Raw genomic sequence first — 18,357 nt, forward strand, 5'->3', positions numbered from 1 at the left:
CTTTTCAAGAGGTTGCACTTAAATCATACATAAAGATAATGTTACTATAGCAACAGAACATGGAAAACATCCACAGCCAAGTATACCAGCTGCTAAAATGCAGTGCCCAAATGCTTCACCCCATACCTTGATGATCACCAGATTGAAGAATGTATTAAAAACTCAGCTTGTTTTCTCATCTGTGGAGCATCCATGGTGGCCCAGCAGTTCGTCCTCTTTAACGAGGGCATCCCTTCTCTCAACCTCCCTCTTTCTCACCATCAGTCCTTCCCTCTCTGTCTCTATCTCCTTTTCGTCTCCTTTTTAATATCTCTCTTCATCTCTTTCTCTTTTCTCTCAGAAACATTCCCATACAACAGTTCTTGCTCATGTTTCCTGTGCCCTTGCTACTATAATGGCCCTGCTGTCTGCTCCTCCTCATTTTTTTTTTTTTTTTTGTGGTATCTGTTTTGAAAGTTTTTTTTAACCCTTCCATTAAGCCAGGAGAGAGTTGTGGGCCTGTAGAATAACACAATTTAAGGAAAGAGTGAAAGTCCGAATTCATGGAAAAATTAGACTTGCTAGATAAAGACCCTACATCATATACACTATGAGATAGATTTATGATGACTGTCATATACGTGATGTCATAATCATGTGACTATAATGATAGCTCTCTCACTGTCCTCTGCATCATATATTACTCACTGCCACTAAACTTGCCAAAACTTCCTCCAGAAACTTCCGGATTTCATTCAAACACTCCTTGCTCTGCTGTGTTCGGTCTCCAGGATGTTATTCAATATGCGCCTGTCTCATGTCATCATCGTAAAACCATGCGATCGATCACACAACATTGATGTTAGATTATGAGCCTCTGATGGCACAACTTATGCTTCTGAGGGTTTTAAGACAATTACCTTGGAGACCCTTATTCCTCTGACCCGGACCCTTATCCTAACCCTAACCCAAATTCTAATCCTAAACCTAACCCTTACCCGAATATTTACTCTAACCCTATTACTAACAGGTATTTAGCTGGGGGGGGGGGGGGGGGGATAATTGTCCTGATATGGTTTCTGAGACTAAGGAACACACCAGACATCTTCTTCTACACAAAAGTACGGCCATGCTGTTCTGGGACGAAAAGTTCCTCTTAGCAATGAAATTATCCACGTGTAACTGACAGGATGTTTGTCCAAACAGGACAGACTCATCTGAAGGAGCAGAATTGAGTCACTCCCCTGACCGCTCTTTCCCAAGGAAGACATCGTGTCCGAGCCAATACCCAGTACGTCACATCCCCCCTCCCCCCATCCCTATTTTGTTTTGTTGTTGTCTTTTTCATGTCTACACCTTACATCACGGCCGACTCGCGAATTGATACAAGACATACGATGGATACAAACACAGAACACATACACAGACAGATGCACACACTTACACACACACCAACCCTAACAAAAAAGTCCTGTGGTACTCCCTGTGGTACTTGTCGGTACCACACAATGTACCACACACTTGTAATGTTACCACAGGAACTGTGTGGTACTGTACCACAGGCTTGTAGGGTACTCCCTGTAGTACTTGTCAGTACCACACAATGTACCACATAAATAAATGTTACCACAGGAACTGTGTGGTACTGTTTTACAGGCTCATGTGGTACTCCCTGTGGTACTGGTTGGTACCACACAATGTACCACACAAAAATATGTTAACACAGGAACTGTGTGGTACTGTGTCACAGGCTCGTGTGGTACTCTGGGATGTACGACAGGGCAGTACCACAGGACATTACCACATGAAAGTACCACAGGACAGTACCACAAGACAGTATACACACAAATTGTCTTGTGGTATTTTGGGACGTATACCACAGGACAGTACCACAAGACAGTACCACATGAATTGTCCTGTGGTATTTTGGGACGTACCACAGGAGAGTACAACAGGAAAGTACCACAGGATAGTACCACAGGACAGTACCACACGACTTGTTCTGTGGTATTTTAGGACGTACCACAGGACAGTACCACAGGGCAGTTCCACAAGACAGTACCACAGGATAGTACCACAGGACATTACCACAGGAATTGTCCTGTGGTATTTTGGGACATACCGCAGGACAGTACCACAGAGCAGTACCACAGGACAGTACCACAGGAAAGTACCACAGGATAGTACCACAGGACAGTACCACACGACTTGTCCTGCGGTATTTTGGGACGTACCACAGGGCAGTACCACAGGACAGTACCACAGGAAAGTACCACAGGATAGTACCACAGGACAGTACCACACGACTTGTCCTGTGGTATTTTGGGACGTACCACAGGACAGTACCACAGGGCAGTACCACAGGAAAGTACCACAGGACAGTACCACACGACTTGTCCTGTGGTATTTTGGGACATACCACAGGACAGTACCACAGGAATTGTCCTGTGGTATTTTGGGACGTACCACAGGACAGTACCACAGGATATTACCACAGGACAGTACCTCACGACTTGTCCTGTGGTATTTTGGGACGTACCACAGGACAGTACCACAGGGCAGTACCACAGGACAATACCACAGGGCAATACCACAGGACAGTACCACAGGAAAGTACCACAGGATAGTACCACAGGACAGTACCACACGACTTGTCCTGTGGTATTTTGGGACGTACCACAGGACAGTACCACAGGAAAGTACCACAGGATATTACCACAGGACAGTACCACACGACTTGTCCTGTGGTATTTTGGGAAGGACCACAGGGCAGTACCACAGGATAGTACCACAGGACAGTACCACACGACTTGTCCTGTGGTATTTTGGGACATACCGCAGGACAGTACCACAGGAATTGTCCTGTGGTATTTTGGGACGTACCACAGGATAGTACCACAGGACAGTACCACACGACTTGTCCTGTGGTATTTTGGGACGTACCACAGGACAGTACCACAGGGCAGTACCACAGGGTAGTACCACAGGACAGTACCACAGGAAAGTACCACAGGATAGTACCACAGGACAGTACCACATGACTTGTCCTGTGGTAATTTGAGACGTACCACAGGACAGTACCACACGAATTGTCCTGTGGAATTTTGGGACGTACCACAGGACAGTACGACAGGAATTCCTGTGGTAATTTTCGATGTATACCACAGGAGAGTACCACAGGAACTGTCCAAAATCCCAAACGAAAATCATAATATGGTGCTATTCCACACAGAAGTACCACACAGCAAATTAAATTCGTAAGTACCACAGAAAAAAATGCTACAGGATATTTTTTTTTCTTAACATTTTATACCAGAGGACTATCACATCAGGAGAATATCAAACAGCAGTACCACACAGGAGTACCACACAAGAAAATTGGAAGCAGCAGAATCAACTGAAATTTATAACAAAAATACAAACAAAAAAGCACATATTAATATTCCTCAATTAATTGATAGATGAGTTATGATGTGAATTATAACAATTGATTTGCCATTACTTATCCTGTCCTATACTCCTACAGTATTACCTATTTAGTGAAAGTGCTGATGTAAAGCATGAGAAATTTCATAAGGACTTCTGTGGTACTCCTGTGGTACTCCTGTGGTACTCCTGTGGTACAAATTTTTACATAGCTCATGAATATTCATAAAAAGCACTCTAAATTTTAGAAAATACATATATGACTTAAAAAGTCAAAGTATTAATGATGGAACTTACTTTGAACTTTATGAAAGATTGTCTAATTATGTTATGTTATTCCCAATATCATAGATATTGTTATGAAAGTGTAATTTCATATCTTGATAATAAAGTATAATCAAGTTAGTAACCATGCCTTAATGCTTTACGGATAGACGGCCATATATATATGTACTGATACGGTCGATGGCTACCTAGGAATAGAATATGACTATATAGATCTATTATAGGACTAGATTGGCACTTGGCCATTAGACTCTCGTTTGAGGTTATATGTTAGGAGTAGGACAGGTTATTAAGTAGGGCCATGTTTGTCCTGAAATCCATCACTCACCTATCAGGAATATTCCTTGATATGTGGCTAAAATTCTCCCAGATTTTTTTTTTCGATCTATCCTGTGTGGTACTCTCCTGTGGTACCATGGAAATGCTGTGTGGTACTGCCCTGTGGTAATGCTGTGTGGTAATGATCGACCTGTGGTACTGTCCCAAAATACCACAGGACAGTTCCTGTGGTACTGTTCTGTGGTACTAGTCCTGTGGTACTGCCCTGTGGTACGTCCCAAAATACCACAGGAATTCCTGTGGTACTGCCCTGTGGTACGTCCCAAAATACCACAGGAATTCCTGTGGTACTGTCCTGTGGTACTGTCCTGTGGTACTGTTCTGTGGTACCGGTCCTGTGGTACTTTCCTGTGGTACTGCCCTGTGGTACGTCCCAAAATACCACAGGAATTCCTGTGGTACTGTCCTGTGGTATGTCCCAAAATACCACAGGACAATTCCTGTGGTACTGTCCTGTGGTACTGTCCTGTGGTACTGTCCTGTGGTACCGTCCTGTGGTAATTACCACAGGAGTACCACAGGACTTTTTCGTAAGGGAATGTACACAATAGATGGGGATGATATAACCCAGCTGTAGAGGTCAAATTGAAATAAGAGCTATGCTTGACTGATACAAGAGGAACTATGCTTCTCATATTACAACAATGGATGCATGCCATTATATCAATCCATCTATTTATCTATCTATTGATCTACTCATCTATCCATCTATTCATCCATCTATCCATTCGCAACATACATTGTATTTCTATCATCCCTCCATCTATCCAGCCACCCATTCGTCTGTCCATCTGCCCTACTGTCTGTCTGTTTGTCCAAGTATGTCACAGTCACAAGGTTACATCCAGCTAACTTCCCAGCCACAGTGAAGACTTTAACAAAATTTCATGTTCATTTCTTTTTCATTATGCTCCAGGAATATACAGTGTAATTCTGTTATGATGTCATACATGCCAACATTTTCATCACAAAAAGGCAATAAATAATAATGTATCATGCTTTTAGGAATCATACATGATTGAATCTGCATGCTACGTGGCATATAAGCCTCTGACACAATCCATTCGGCTCAACTTTGATTGTTCTTTGCCAACGGATTGATACACAGAGAGTGGCCCGGTCACTTTTGGGCTGAAAAGTACAGTCCCAAATTTGACACAACACCGTTGCATGTTCGAACAGAGACGTCTGCTTGCCAGCTGGCGAATCCCCCTAATCCCCTGCAACAATTACAGGCGATTTCACGGTTTCTAAAGGGGTAGTCCCTCTCTACACAGTTGGCCCTCTTCATAGACATGTTAAGAGTGCCACGCCTAGTTTACAGATCGCACCTGTCTTTTGTGAGTGGTCCTTTGCTCCAAATCTGGGATGGTGATACAATTTTTATGGAATTTTGATATAATGCTTGTGTCACAGCTTTGCACCAAAAGTACTATTTTTGACTAAGCTTGAAGTAAAAAGGAGAATCCTTCAACCCTGTCACACTTTCATTTGATTCAGATCTTTTTATTTTTCTAATATTTCTTTTATTGCTTTAACCAAGTTCAAAAAGTTTTCTTTTTCAATGCCTCCCATCTTTGTGAAATCTGATTAAAGTTGCACTTGGCATCTACTTTATAGTCTATGGAAAATCCAGCCCCAGACCATCACAGCAATTGGAAATATGGGCAAATATGATGCAACTTGAATTTCATCTTTCAACTGTTTCATATACTTTATAAATGCAACTTTCACAAATTCTTTTTTTTTCAGGGTTCACCCTCTTTGATCAACTGGCATCAGAAATCAGTCGCAGCAATATGTCTCCATTATGAGCTAGCTTATAGTAATGTAAATCAAGACCTCCTTCAAGCCCAAATGTCAGAGCCTTAAATACGGTTTTGCAATTTCACTCCATGAGTTGCCAATTACAGACATCAAATGAGCTGATGTGTGCTTTAGTTCTGGCAAACGGTGATTTTACAAAATCCTCTCTAACTGCATCTTTAAATGTGAGAAATGGTCTCAGCTAGTGACGGTGTGGGGGGGGGGGGAATTATGACATGTTAAAATGACATCCTTTGTCCCCTGGGGCATCCAAAACGGAGGTGAACTGCGGCTAGACACCTGGCTGTACACCTCCCGCAAATTCACATGTCTCAATCCTCGCAAATCTATAAAGGTTCTACTTGAAAAGAACCAGTGTTTGACATGGTATTAAAGCACTGATATACACAACCAATCCTAATTTATACAGGTACAATTTGTTATTTACACATCACGTAAAATTGTTAAAATCTTACAATTTTTGTCTCTCTTGTTTTGAGAGAGAACATTATTGCAAGGTGATGCACAATGTGGATATCAACAGTATATTGAATAAAGTCGAGACGCTGCAACATCCTCACGATTCAGGAAGTTGATTCTTTCAAGCAGGATTTTTTCCCCTTTTTTTCTGGGGGGGGGGGGGATTAATCTACAGTCTTTCAACATAGCAAAAACACAACACTTCCAAAGGGAGGGTGTTGAAGTAAGACAATCTGGATAGGTACATCACGTTTCCCAAAGCGCACCATACACAAGATAAGTCATTATCATTCAAACCCTCCGACACTTGTCCAACTTTGCAGTCAACTCAGACGAGACATGCTTTACCACGAGACATATTGTGTTAGTCATAGAGCTTTTCGAAACTGTGTCTCTGCAATATCCCCACTCTCCACAAACTCCCTAAAACAGGTGCACTTTGGTGACAAGGTGACTACGCATTCCACGACTTTTTTTTCTGTTTCTTTTACGCACAATCTCATTTGCATGATAATGAGATTATCAGTTTCTATTATACTACTTGCGCACAACTCTTTGACCCCATTCACACACAGGAGTTATCGACTTTCGCATCTTAAAAATCAACTTTATCTGGCACCATTCACACGTACCAAAAGAAATCACTCGCCTGCAAAATTGGGCGCTTTGAGTCTCGAGACTGCGCATGCCTACACCAATGACCGGAGCCTGACCCCGGGCATCCGATTATGAGAACCTAGTGTGGCGAGATGCTTTGCGAGATTAGAAGAATTCAAATTTTTTTTTGCATGCCGTTCACACACGCTGTGCTGGGCAAGTTATTCTGATTTTGTTTTGTTTTATTTTTGTTTTGCTTTAATCAAAGTGGATTTTTTTTTTGCATCATCATGCGTATTGCGACAGTTAACAATTTGTATGTGTTCACATCCAAGAATTAAAAGTTTTTGCATGGCGTGACAAAGATCAATGTTCAAAGACCATCAATTTCGGGTGCATGTGAACAGGACTAACTACCATCATAAAAAGAAGTAGAAGAGAGAGAGAGAGAGAGAGAGAGATGGAGAGAGAGAACAAGATCATCTCTGTCTCCTTTAAGTCTAAATATGGTAAAATGGCTTGCAGCCAGAATCTCTACATCAATTAAAAAATTGGAGAAAAAAAATCCTGATTGACTGGTGGAACCACCTGTTGATAAACTCATAGTATTGGCTTAATACCGCAGCGCCAGCCCTGACTCAACACTGGCTGGCTCCCCTCTGGTTCGGGATCATACCATACGCCCCTCTGGGTCGGGATCACACCATACATGTACGCCCCCACACAGTCCGTCCAGAAGTCTCATGGATGTGACAGGCAGAAAATCAAATTTCTGCTTTGATAATTCTATCCTATAACGTATGAATATCAAATATGACAACAAGATTTAATTGTTTTCTGCCATTAGTTTAGCAATGATATCAAAATATTATAGAGTCTTTTCTCAGCCTCTTTGGTGTTAGCACAACTTTTCCTCACCTGAGGGCCTAGCCATACATGTACAATGAATTTAAGTTTTAGTCATCTTTGTAGTAGAATAATTTGTAAAAATGTATACGTACACAATTACATACAAACGTCAATCTCAGACATTGACATCCCTATAGAATTTCTGTGGCAAAAATACAGTAAAACTGCATCATAACATTCTAGAGAGCACACACTGGTTTTCTATACATACTCTCATTTCAAGCCAGTGACTGTGTATGTAGGTGTGTGTGTGTGTGTACTTCCGTCACGTATGAAGGATATGTGACAAATATATCCTTGTGTATACCTTTTTCATTTCAGTCCCGACACTGTTGATGGTTATATGGAGCTGTTTCAAAACCGAAACTTTGCACAAGCGCCCGATTTGTTTGCTTTATTTTCTCCGTCTCATTAGGCTCCCATTATATATCCGTTGCACAGTTTGCAGACATCACTACCACTGTCTGTTCTTGCAGCATCAGCTGTCCAATCTCTATCTCTCTCTCCCTCTCTCTCTCTCCATCTATATCTTCTCTCCATTTTGTCTCCACTACTATAGGGTCATTCACACACACTGAAAAGCGCGAGTTGAATCATGGCAGAGACTCCAACCCAAAGTACTTTCCGATCTGGAGATTCTCCCGCCTGAAACCCCTAGCAAATGGGAGACGTAAAGTTGATGTGTGCGAAGCGCGAAATTCCCAGGATTCTAGATGCTCTCTGGTGCTATCTAAGGCTTATTTTGTCAACATACGATAGAAATATGTAAGAAATCCTTTCCAACGGGAGACAAAGAACCAGGGCGGGAGAAATTAAATCTCAAACAGGAGAACGGGAGATTCTGAAAAAAATAGGTTTTCGGCGGGAGATCTCCCGTCGAAAACGGGAGAGTTGGAGTCTCTGATCATGATTCAAATCATACTTTTCTGCGCTCTGGTTCACGATTTACAATGTAAATACACAGGCTAGAAAAAACAGTCGCGATCTAAATCATATCATTTCACAAAGAAAAATTGTGACTCGATCGCACAGGTTCAAGTGAGGTCAAACTGTGCTTGGGTGAGTCTGTGGTATTTTGCTAGCATAAGGGCTTTTGCAGAGTACAACTTATATTTGCATTTACATTACAAAATACCATGTCTTTCAGCAATACCATGGTATTTCAATGTGGTAATTGCACAAAAAGTTGGCTCGTCACAGATCCGTTCATTCCACTTCAAGAATTTTTTGCTCCAGACCTTGAATAATATCAAACTTTGTCCAGAGCAGATAAGTCATACTGTATGTCCATGTAGAAAAGCGATGAACTTTCATCACAGCCACCATGCTTCAATAAAGCTGGCCTAAAGAACACCTGCTCGCATCTTGCAAATTGATATACTTTTTTTTATCGCTCATCATACATGCGGCTTTTTCCAATCAAGTCACAGCAAAATACCTGAACACGATATTCCCACCTGAAAAAAAAAACAACACACACACACATAAGCACACAGACATACAAGGACAGAAAGACAGACAAAAAACCCATCAGACGCACGCACTCATACAGTATTACACCAATCCACATCACACACACACACACACACCCATACACACACACACACAAACACACACACACCCATACACACACACACACACCCATACACACACACACACACACACACACACACACACACACAGACAGCAGATTAATCAGCTGCAAGCTGCATCCCACTCCCACAGTCCCTAGACCATCTCCAGATATCTTTCCTCGATCTCTCCCTCACCCCCCTCCCCCTTCTTCTTCGTCCCACACCCCGCATCTTCAGTGCCGATTCCCATGATTTATTCACCGGGCCATTATCCCACGCAGCCAGTCCACCCTTTGGCTGTCACTGCAAATTTCATGTTTAACCATGACAGCCAGCTCTTCACTTAATCCCCACAAGGAAAAAAAAAAAATAATAGAGAGATTGCTCCCACTACAATGACTCAATTGACATGCCGTCACTCAAGCTATGACGTCAAGAATTGCGACATGGACCTGCTTTTATTGAATCATGAACTTAGGTTTTGTTTGTGTTTTTATTGTTTGCTTTCCAAAAGCAGCTTTCAGAATGTTCATGTGAGATAAACATATATGTAAACTATGTAAAGAGCTTGCATGATCCGATTACTGTTAGTTGGAAAATGTATGGAACACAAGTACATTTGTTGCATTTCAAAAATACTTCTCTTGCTTGCTAAAACAGCAATTCACGGTAGTCCCCCCCCCCCCCCCCCCCCCCCGGCATGCTGTCAACCAGAAATGGCAAATACAATTTCTAGCCAGACAGTGAATTTTAGTTGCCCCTGGCTTGAGAATGTTAGTAGTGCCCTCCCTACAGTATGGTAAATGCTCAATGGTAATTGCTCACACAGTAAATGCAAATGTTGCAACTCCTAATGCTTACAAACACCGGTGTGATAGAGGTCCCGGAAGAAACCAGGGGGGCGTTTCATGAAAGGTCTTGTCAGATGAAATATCCGACAAGACCTTATTTATCTGACAAAAACAAGAAATATCCGACATCATCCTTTCATCCGACATAGATTCCATTTCATGAAACTTTGTCGGACGAAAAACACCAAAAACTCATCAATTTTATCCGACATATTTGTCAGATGCCTTTCACCATCCGACAGCAGATTTTATCTGACATATCCATTTTGAAGGTTCCTTGACAACCAAAATGGCTCTAATGATCAACGTGCTGGGAGCTGCGGCTAGGAGGAGGGAGCGGGTATTTAGAGATCGGACCAATCCCCTAGATCTCTATGATGACAGGGAGATGTTTAAGAAGTATAGGTTCAATCGGGAGGGAGTAATGTTTCTGATAGACCTCTTAAGTGACGATTTAGAGCATGCCACCGGACGAAGCAAAGCCTTGCCAGCGAGTTTGCAAGTTTTCGTGGCCCTGCGTTTTTATGCTACAGGTGCTGTTTTGGACAGCACGGCAACACAGCACGGCTGCAGCATATCGACGACATCTCGTGTGGTGAGGAGAGTTACCACAGCCATCTGTGGTAAGAAGGATGAGGTAAGGTCTTCAAAATGCATAGTTTCTATGTTTTTCCTTTCCTAATTAAGACCAACTAGGTATGTTTCTACTCTCTAGACAGTCTGCACTCCTATATCTAGGTAGTATTGTGTCTTTGCAAGAAGTAAAACTTATCAAAGTCTCTAACAATACCGACTCACCACAGACACCGTCAACTTGCAATTCAAGAATTTGTGGTTTGCTTTAATTCTCGAGAATATACTGTTTTTCACTCGAGTATTTCGTTCATTCGATTTTACAGTCTATGCCTGTATCAGTAAACTACAAAACAAATGGGAGCCGATAGGGATTCTGACATGGTCACCGCTCGCGCAAGTAGTCGAGAGCGTTTCACATTCATCAGTCCCACACGTACCCAAAACTGCTGGCTTTTATTGCAATTACGCACAACCACGTTTTCTGCCTGAGCTCAGCTCCAGAGCACCGCTCATAGCATGATCATGGAAAGGCAATGGCAATGCTGCTAGTGGTTTATTTCAAAGTCAACATCAATAAGAACGACCTTACTTACAAAATTCTATGCTTGAGCTGTATAAAAGATGTGGTTCTTCCCATTCAGCATGTTTGTGTTGGTAGCAAGGCGACGTTCACTCTATACGTACGCTTAGCGCTGCGCTGTAGTACACCTCGCCGAGATAGATAAATAAACAATGCAGGCACTGTGCGCTTGTTGACGACTGTGGGTAAACCGGAAGTATTTCATTAGTGCAGTGGTTGTAGCTGAACCTCCCAGGAAATAAACAATAGCATGGGGGGGGGGGGGGGGGGGGGACCGTGTTTACCGTGGTTCTTGTTCAGTGTCCACCAACAGCTGGCGGTCCATTGACGTCTCCTAACTCTAGCAGAGTCTCTAGCATCAATCATGCTCAGCAGAAAGTAGAGCCCTACGTTGGATTTTGGATACTTTTAGGAGTGGTTGTTAGCAAAGAAAGGGCCATCAGTATATAGATTAAGCAGAGTACTCTAATGCATTTTTTTTTTTTTTTTTTTAATTGACATGGAAATATTGGTCTATTCTTTTGTTATGAATAAAACGGCCCTGGAATACAATAACCAAAATAATTTTGATGTGTTATCTAACTACATTTCTGCATTAAAATAAATGAATGAGTTGATGATTATATATATATATGTATATATATATATATATATATATATATATATATATACACACATACTAATGCCTGTATTCATAACAAGAGTGAGGGCAGGGCTAAACGACTGTCTCCTAATTGCATGTGTCACACACAAACCCAAGCCATGCAACCCTACAGAAAATGATGTATGTAGAAACTCTTAATTACTGGTTAAACATTTTTTTTTATATCATTGATTATCAGGTAAATCATATGCTACATATATATATATATATATATATATATATATATATACATATATATATTCACACATATACAACATGTTGGCAGTATTATCTTGTGCAGCTATGTTAAATACTGTAGCATAATTAAAGCCCCAGAGATTTAATACACAGGCCACCAGGGTTAGATCTGAAAAAGGCTGAAGAGACATTTTGGAGAAGCTACATCTAAAGAATTGAAACAATTTTCTGTAATTTATGCATGGGAAATGATATAGAATTTTCTTTTCAATTCTGTGTTATTATTCCACACCTCCATGTTACAATTTAGAAAAAAACATGATAATTTGACAAGGAAAATATGTATTTCAGGATTATACAAAGTAATTCAAACTTATTACACTCACTCGCAGACAGTCACACATAATCAACCACACACACAGCATGTACATGCTCTAATAGATATTTCAGCAGCTACAATCATTTGTACGCGAAAATACTCATAAAAGAAAATGTGTCAAATAGAAACAAGAGAATTTCAATTCAAATGATTTTTAATGCTCTAAATCCTGGTATTCTTTTTTTTTTTCTTTAAACATTGAATGCATGTTATAAGTTGCCACTCATGCATGCATCACCATTCTTCACGCCATCTATCTATATACATCCTCTTTCATCTTGCAACACAGTTTTGAAAGTAAGAAAATTAAATTGGGTGAAAACCTCGCAGTATGTAACGTCTGTATAGGCAATTATAACTAACAACACCAAAAATAACCATTCAAAGTCAATGAACATTGGTCATTTGAAAAGCAGTACATCATTCATCATATAAATTACTTTCGTGTAGGCAATACATTAATTTTGATTACAATATATGTTATAAATATTCATTTTCATATAAAATCTCGTATAGATATGCATAAATATAAGCATAAATCATAAACACTGGAAATATAGAAAACTGAAATGCACTCTTTATATAATTTTTTCTCTGTTTTATATACACTAATAGTATCTGAATTATGTATAATAAATAGATATTTACTTCAATGAAGTTTTATTTACATGTTTTGTTATAAGATTCATAACAAAAATACCTTGTAATGTATGCAAATACATGTATTGTGTAAGATAACTAGGCAAAAGAAGAAAGAAGGTATAGACTTGTTCATGAGTCATATACGTATCATTTTTTTGTGTGTGTGTAATACCTATCTTAATCATGTACAGTCATGAATATCACTGTAATGGCAATTCAATCTTGTTTTATCCTACAGTTCATCAAATTCCCAAGATCCCCAGAGGAAGTCAGAAAGACACAACATGACTTCTTTCTTTTGGCTGGATTCCCACGGGTGATTGGAGCGGTTGATGGAACACACATCCGCATCAATGGTGTAGCTCTTGGTGCAGCAGAGCATCTCTACGTCAATCGTAAAGGCTTCTATAGCATAAATGTGCAGCTAACCTGCGATGCACAGTACTACATCACGAGTGTGTCTGCCAGATGGCCTGGGAGCACTCATGACAGTCGTATTTGCAGAGTGAGTAATCATGTTAAATTTTCACTCTTATTTAATCATGCACATTGACACGTAAGAGTACCGTAATGCATATAGTGTGGATTGTAAGAATGAAAAGACATGGTGCATGTACATACGAAAGGTAAATGTTCTATTATGTCAAAGTAAGAATTTCACTTCCATTTCATACTTGCATGCTGAGCGAAAATCCACCCAATGTAACAATGTCAAAGCCCACTGTTAATGTGTCAAACCAGCTATGTGGCAGAACAGCACATGTTTTACAGCACATTTGCAAACCTCTATCATGCACAGCTTGAATTACCATTTTCATTGACCTTATCTGCCAGAAGTTCACAAATCCTCGAACAATCCTTTAAAAATCCTTGTTCAGTACCAAAATTTTCCAATCTATTCCATGTGTCATAATCTGCTTTCCTGCAAGTTTTCTTCAAATTTCATTAAAATTTTCGAGAGTAATTTCGCCAAAAGGCTAAACAAACAAACCTATACCAATAACACCATAACCTCCTTCTTGGAGGAGGTCATCATGTTAACATCATCCATTGAACATTAAACAGTTGTGGTGTACTTCTGATTAAACTTAGTGGAGGTTTAAACTAAGCAAATATGTCAATTTCCAATGTGTCAATATCATAACTTCGATACAGTCATCCATATAGAAGTGATGATGAAATGATATGAAACGTTCCACTCTTTGTTTGATAGACCAGTACAATTGGGGAGGCATTTGCTGCTGGAATCCTTGACGGATTACTTGTAGGTGATTCCGGTTATGGTCTACAAACTTGGCTGATGACACCAGTGCCAATTCCTACGACAAGAGCCGAAAGGAGATATAACCAGTATGTACTCTTCATGCCTTTCTAAGTACTACACTAAGTATGACATGTATCTCATTTTATGCACAACGTATTGAGCAGTATATGAAAAAATATTTTTTTTCTTTTTCGAAAAAAAAACCCTTCATATGCCAATGATGTACAGAAATTGAAAAAATGAAAAATAAATGAGTTAAAATGTTATCATTTTCAAAAGAAATCATCACCACCGCATATTTTCAATATGCTTGCATTATAGCAGGTCCACTAAAAAAATTTGGCCGGAAAATGAATACTTTTCTGTATCCATAGACCACAACTCTCATTCCTGAACCGCCTCCTTGTTCAGAAATTGGTTCATCAGTAGAATGTTACTTGTAGAGTGATGACGGAAATGTGCCCTTGGATAAATACTGATTTGCAAGTGTCCACTTGTGCATGTGTGAAACTCTCTTTCAATAATATTAATATAATATGGACTGCCCTTGAGGGGGATACGACATTAAATTGCCTGAGCTAGAATTGTATTGCCCGAGTCAAAGACGAGGGCAATACAATTCTAGTGAGGGCAATTAATGTCGTGTCCCCCGAAAGTAGACAGTCCATATCATTATTATTACCCATTTCAGGCATCTTGAGCTGCAAAATAAATCATTACAATGCAAATATTAACAAATTTTCCACTCTACACCAGCTCAAGCTTTACGCCATACTGCGCGGTACATCCCTATAGACCTATATACACAGCTCAGGTACGCGGCGCGCGTATAACAGCTAACTCACACAGGCGCAGGGATCGTCCCCTATTTTTACGTGTTAACCTATGGGAATTTGTCCTCTGTCGTGACACTCGAGTATGCGGCGTGCGTAGAAACAGCAAGGCTCACACAGTAGCAGAGATCGTCGTTTAGTTTTACGTGTTTCACGGGAATTTGCCCTTTGCCGCGGAACTACTGCGAGAGAGACTGTCATCAACAGCAAATTTTCCTCATTGGGAGCTCAAGTGCCCGGATGCTATATTCCCCTCCTTTTTAAAACGCAAATCCCATAGGCGTTTGTCAAAGCGGGGAATATGGAAAATTTGCTCCTCAACTCCCTCAACCTAGCTCGCGCGTAAGACGAGGGGAATACAATTTTGAAGAACCACAGCTCAGATGCCTGATACGGGTAATAATATAATGTATACAGCCATTACAGCCCAATACATTGTAAACCAGTCAAATATCTAACAACACAAAGTAATCGCAACCATGTTTGCTCTCAGATTCCTGTTTTCCTTTTCAGATATTTGGCAATTTTGTCATTACAAACTTGAAGTGCATCATCATAGAGTTTCTGAAAACATTTTTTTATATTTCCAAATGCAAATAAACAGCTTTTTGCAGGATTCCATGAAATATGTTTCGTCTCGAAACACTCTTGTGATATACCAATACGTCAAATGGTAAAAATACTAGTCCAGTAGAGTTGATACAATTATCATTCAGTGACAGATCTTATTTCTTAACCTTCAATGCTTCACATCTATGATTACGAGTATGACTGCTCCTGTTACGTATTGTGCAATCTGACCCACTAAGCGGGAAAATATTTCAGGTTTCAAAAACTTTTACAATTGATCACAAACATTATAAAGCATTTTAACAATTCATGACCAAATACATCCTATTTCTTTTTCACAGAGCTCACAGCTGCACACGCGTGGTTATTGAGCAGGTGAACGGGCAATGGAAAAGTAAATTTCGTTGCCTGATCGGCTCTGGTTTGCACATGTTTCCACAGAGGGCTGCTGATGTCATCACTGCATGTGCATGCTTGCACAACATCAGCAAGCACCTAAGACAGCCAGATGTCCATCAGGAAAGGGCTGAAGAAGATGGAGCTGAGGGGCATGATGAAGTGCGTGATGCAATGTCTGGAAGACAAGCCCGTGACGACATCATTAACAACTTCTTCACATAGATTGTGAAATTTTGTCACAGTCTTCTGACTTTGAAGTTATGAAGCTTCAGGTTGAGTTCAATTCTCTGTAGAATACAGCAAGCCTCAAGAAAGTTCGAATGTCAATACTGAAATGTTACCTCAAGTATGATATGTCATGAACGTAGAATTAACCCATTCCTTCCGCAATTCTCTGAGTGCCTTTAATGCCCCCAAACGAGATTCTTTTCGCTCGACAGAGAGGCACTCAGGTTGGTATTCCAGCTGTGTGAAGGCAGTCAAGCGGTTCAATGTGTCCCCCTTTCTACGGTCAACTACATGTGCCCGTGAACAATGGAAATCTCGATCGGGTGCGAGGTATGAATAGAGCTTGCGTTGATGAACTCTCAGAATCTTTTGTTCTACAGAAAACCAGGTACCTGAATGAGATGACTGGGGTCAGCGAACCCGCATTTCTAACTGATCTCAGCCTTGATCATTATGTACATGTTCGTACAAGTTTACAGCAGAACAAGCAAAAAACTAAATCAGGAAAAGGAACATAATACTGTAAAACCCCTTTTTTTTAAACAGCAGGAGAACAAATCCTGATACACCGAATAAACTCTGATCTTTTTATCAAACCCACTTTTCTGAGCATTTTAACACAAAGAAACATGAATTTTGGCCACTGAAGCAGGCACCCTTGTCTTCATTTTGGGAACCTGGTAAACCAGGTTCCCGTATATCAGTTGCTCCCACGGGAACCTGGTAAACCAGGTTCCCGTAAGGAACGGGTTAAGAGTATTGTCATAACGTGCAAATTTAATTTGATAAATAATTTTGCCTTTAAGTCACAAAACCTACAATCTGTTGCAAGCACTCATTTAAAATTACGACTCTTTTTTCCCCAAAAATGTTGTAGAATTATTTTGTTATATATTAAAGTGACATTAGGTATGTCGTCAAGGCCCTTTTACATAAAAGAACCTTTTCCACTCTCTTTTCTTTCATCTGAAATCAAACTTCTGAAAAGTTGATGATATAGCTTTCACAGTATAAGTCAGAGATAAAATGTTTGTAGAGAGCATACTCTATTGCACCTTAATATGATAACCCCTTCACTATTGATGCCATGTAGGTTTAACTCCTGTATTCATTTCTTTTCTTTGTAGTTGGTTCCTTCAATGCACAGAGCACTGCTTGTTTAGATTAAGACTTTGAATACACCCTACACTTCATTGCCTCTTTTCTCTGTACACACTTTTCCAGTGTTTATTTTTTTCTTTTAAATTTTTGGACAAACACAATCCATATGAATTGAGTAATACATCGGTTTAAAGCTGAAAGTGTGTTATTTCCGGATCTGCTCTTAACTGAAAATCCATGAATGTCATTTCCCCATTGCTTTTGTTTTGCTTCTTGATGTCGGGTCACAACTGCTGTATCACATGGTCACATTTTGAATTGCTCCATGTTTATCTTTTCAGGGACAATTTGATTTTATTTCACAAACTGCAATACTACTAAAGGAATCATTCATAACCAATTTCTGAGCAGATTATAATACAGTTGTATTTTTTGTTAACCACTTTATGCTAGATTCTCACAAATTCCATTACTACACAAATTACTGGACGAAAGAGAGTTTATTCCCCCATATTTGCATTACATTTGTATTGCAGTTTCATGAAATACTTTGAAAGCAAATGCAACTCTCAGAGGCAGTGATTTGGCTCAGTCATTAGGGCATATGCCTCAAGATGTGAAGGATGCAGATTCCATTCCCAAGTCTAAATGAGTAATTTCTTTTTTTTAATTACAGCATCTTCTTTAGCATCAAACTG

The 18,357-nt window shown here is 40.1% G+C and overlaps 2 protein-coding genes across 2 annotated transcripts in view; one reads left to right on the forward strand and one right to left on the reverse strand.

The window, feature by feature from the left end:
- The window catches only part of LOC139742721 (uncharacterized), a 101,101-nt gene that overhangs the window by 18,574 nt on the left and 64,170 nt on the right, over positions 1–18,357 (reverse strand). The gene's annotated exons all lie outside the window — the stretch shown is intronic.
- Positions 10,339–16,624, forward strand: LOC139742730 (putative nuclease HARBI1). The gene is made up of 4 exons (XM_071653255.1): positions 10,339–10,883; positions 13,503–13,769; positions 14,478–14,614; positions 16,273–16,624. Exons 1-4 carry the CDS (start codon positions 10,536–10,538, stop codon positions 16,550–16,552), a joined length of 1,032 nt encoding a protein of 343 aa, XP_071509356.1. The 5' UTR covers positions 10,339–10,535; the 3' UTR covers positions 16,553–16,624.

The sequence above is a fragment of the Diadema antillarum genome, unplaced genomic scaffold (genome assembly GCF_040938485.1).
Source record: "Diadema antillarum isolate AM-2024a unplaced genomic scaffold, OU_Dant_1.0 seq00001017_RagTag, whole genome shotgun sequence".
Lineage (NCBI taxonomy): Eukaryota > Metazoa > Echinodermata > Echinoidea > Diadematoida > Diadematidae > Diadema > Diadema antillarum.

Excerpts from the sequence above, each read along its gene's own strand:
- LOC139742730 (XM_071653255.1), top strand. The coding sequence starts at position 10,536 with ATGGCTCTAATGATCAACGTGCTGGGAGCTGCGGCTAGGAGGAGGGAG. Across the intron at positions 13,770-14,477 it reads ATGACAGTCGTATTTGCAGA|ACCAGTACAATTGGGGAGGC; the intron begins GTGAGTAATCAT and ends TTTGTTTGATAG. Across the intron at positions 14,615-16,272 it reads GCCGAAAGGAGATATAACCA|AGCTCACAGCTGCACACGCG; the intron begins GTATGTACTCTT and ends TCTTTTTCACAG.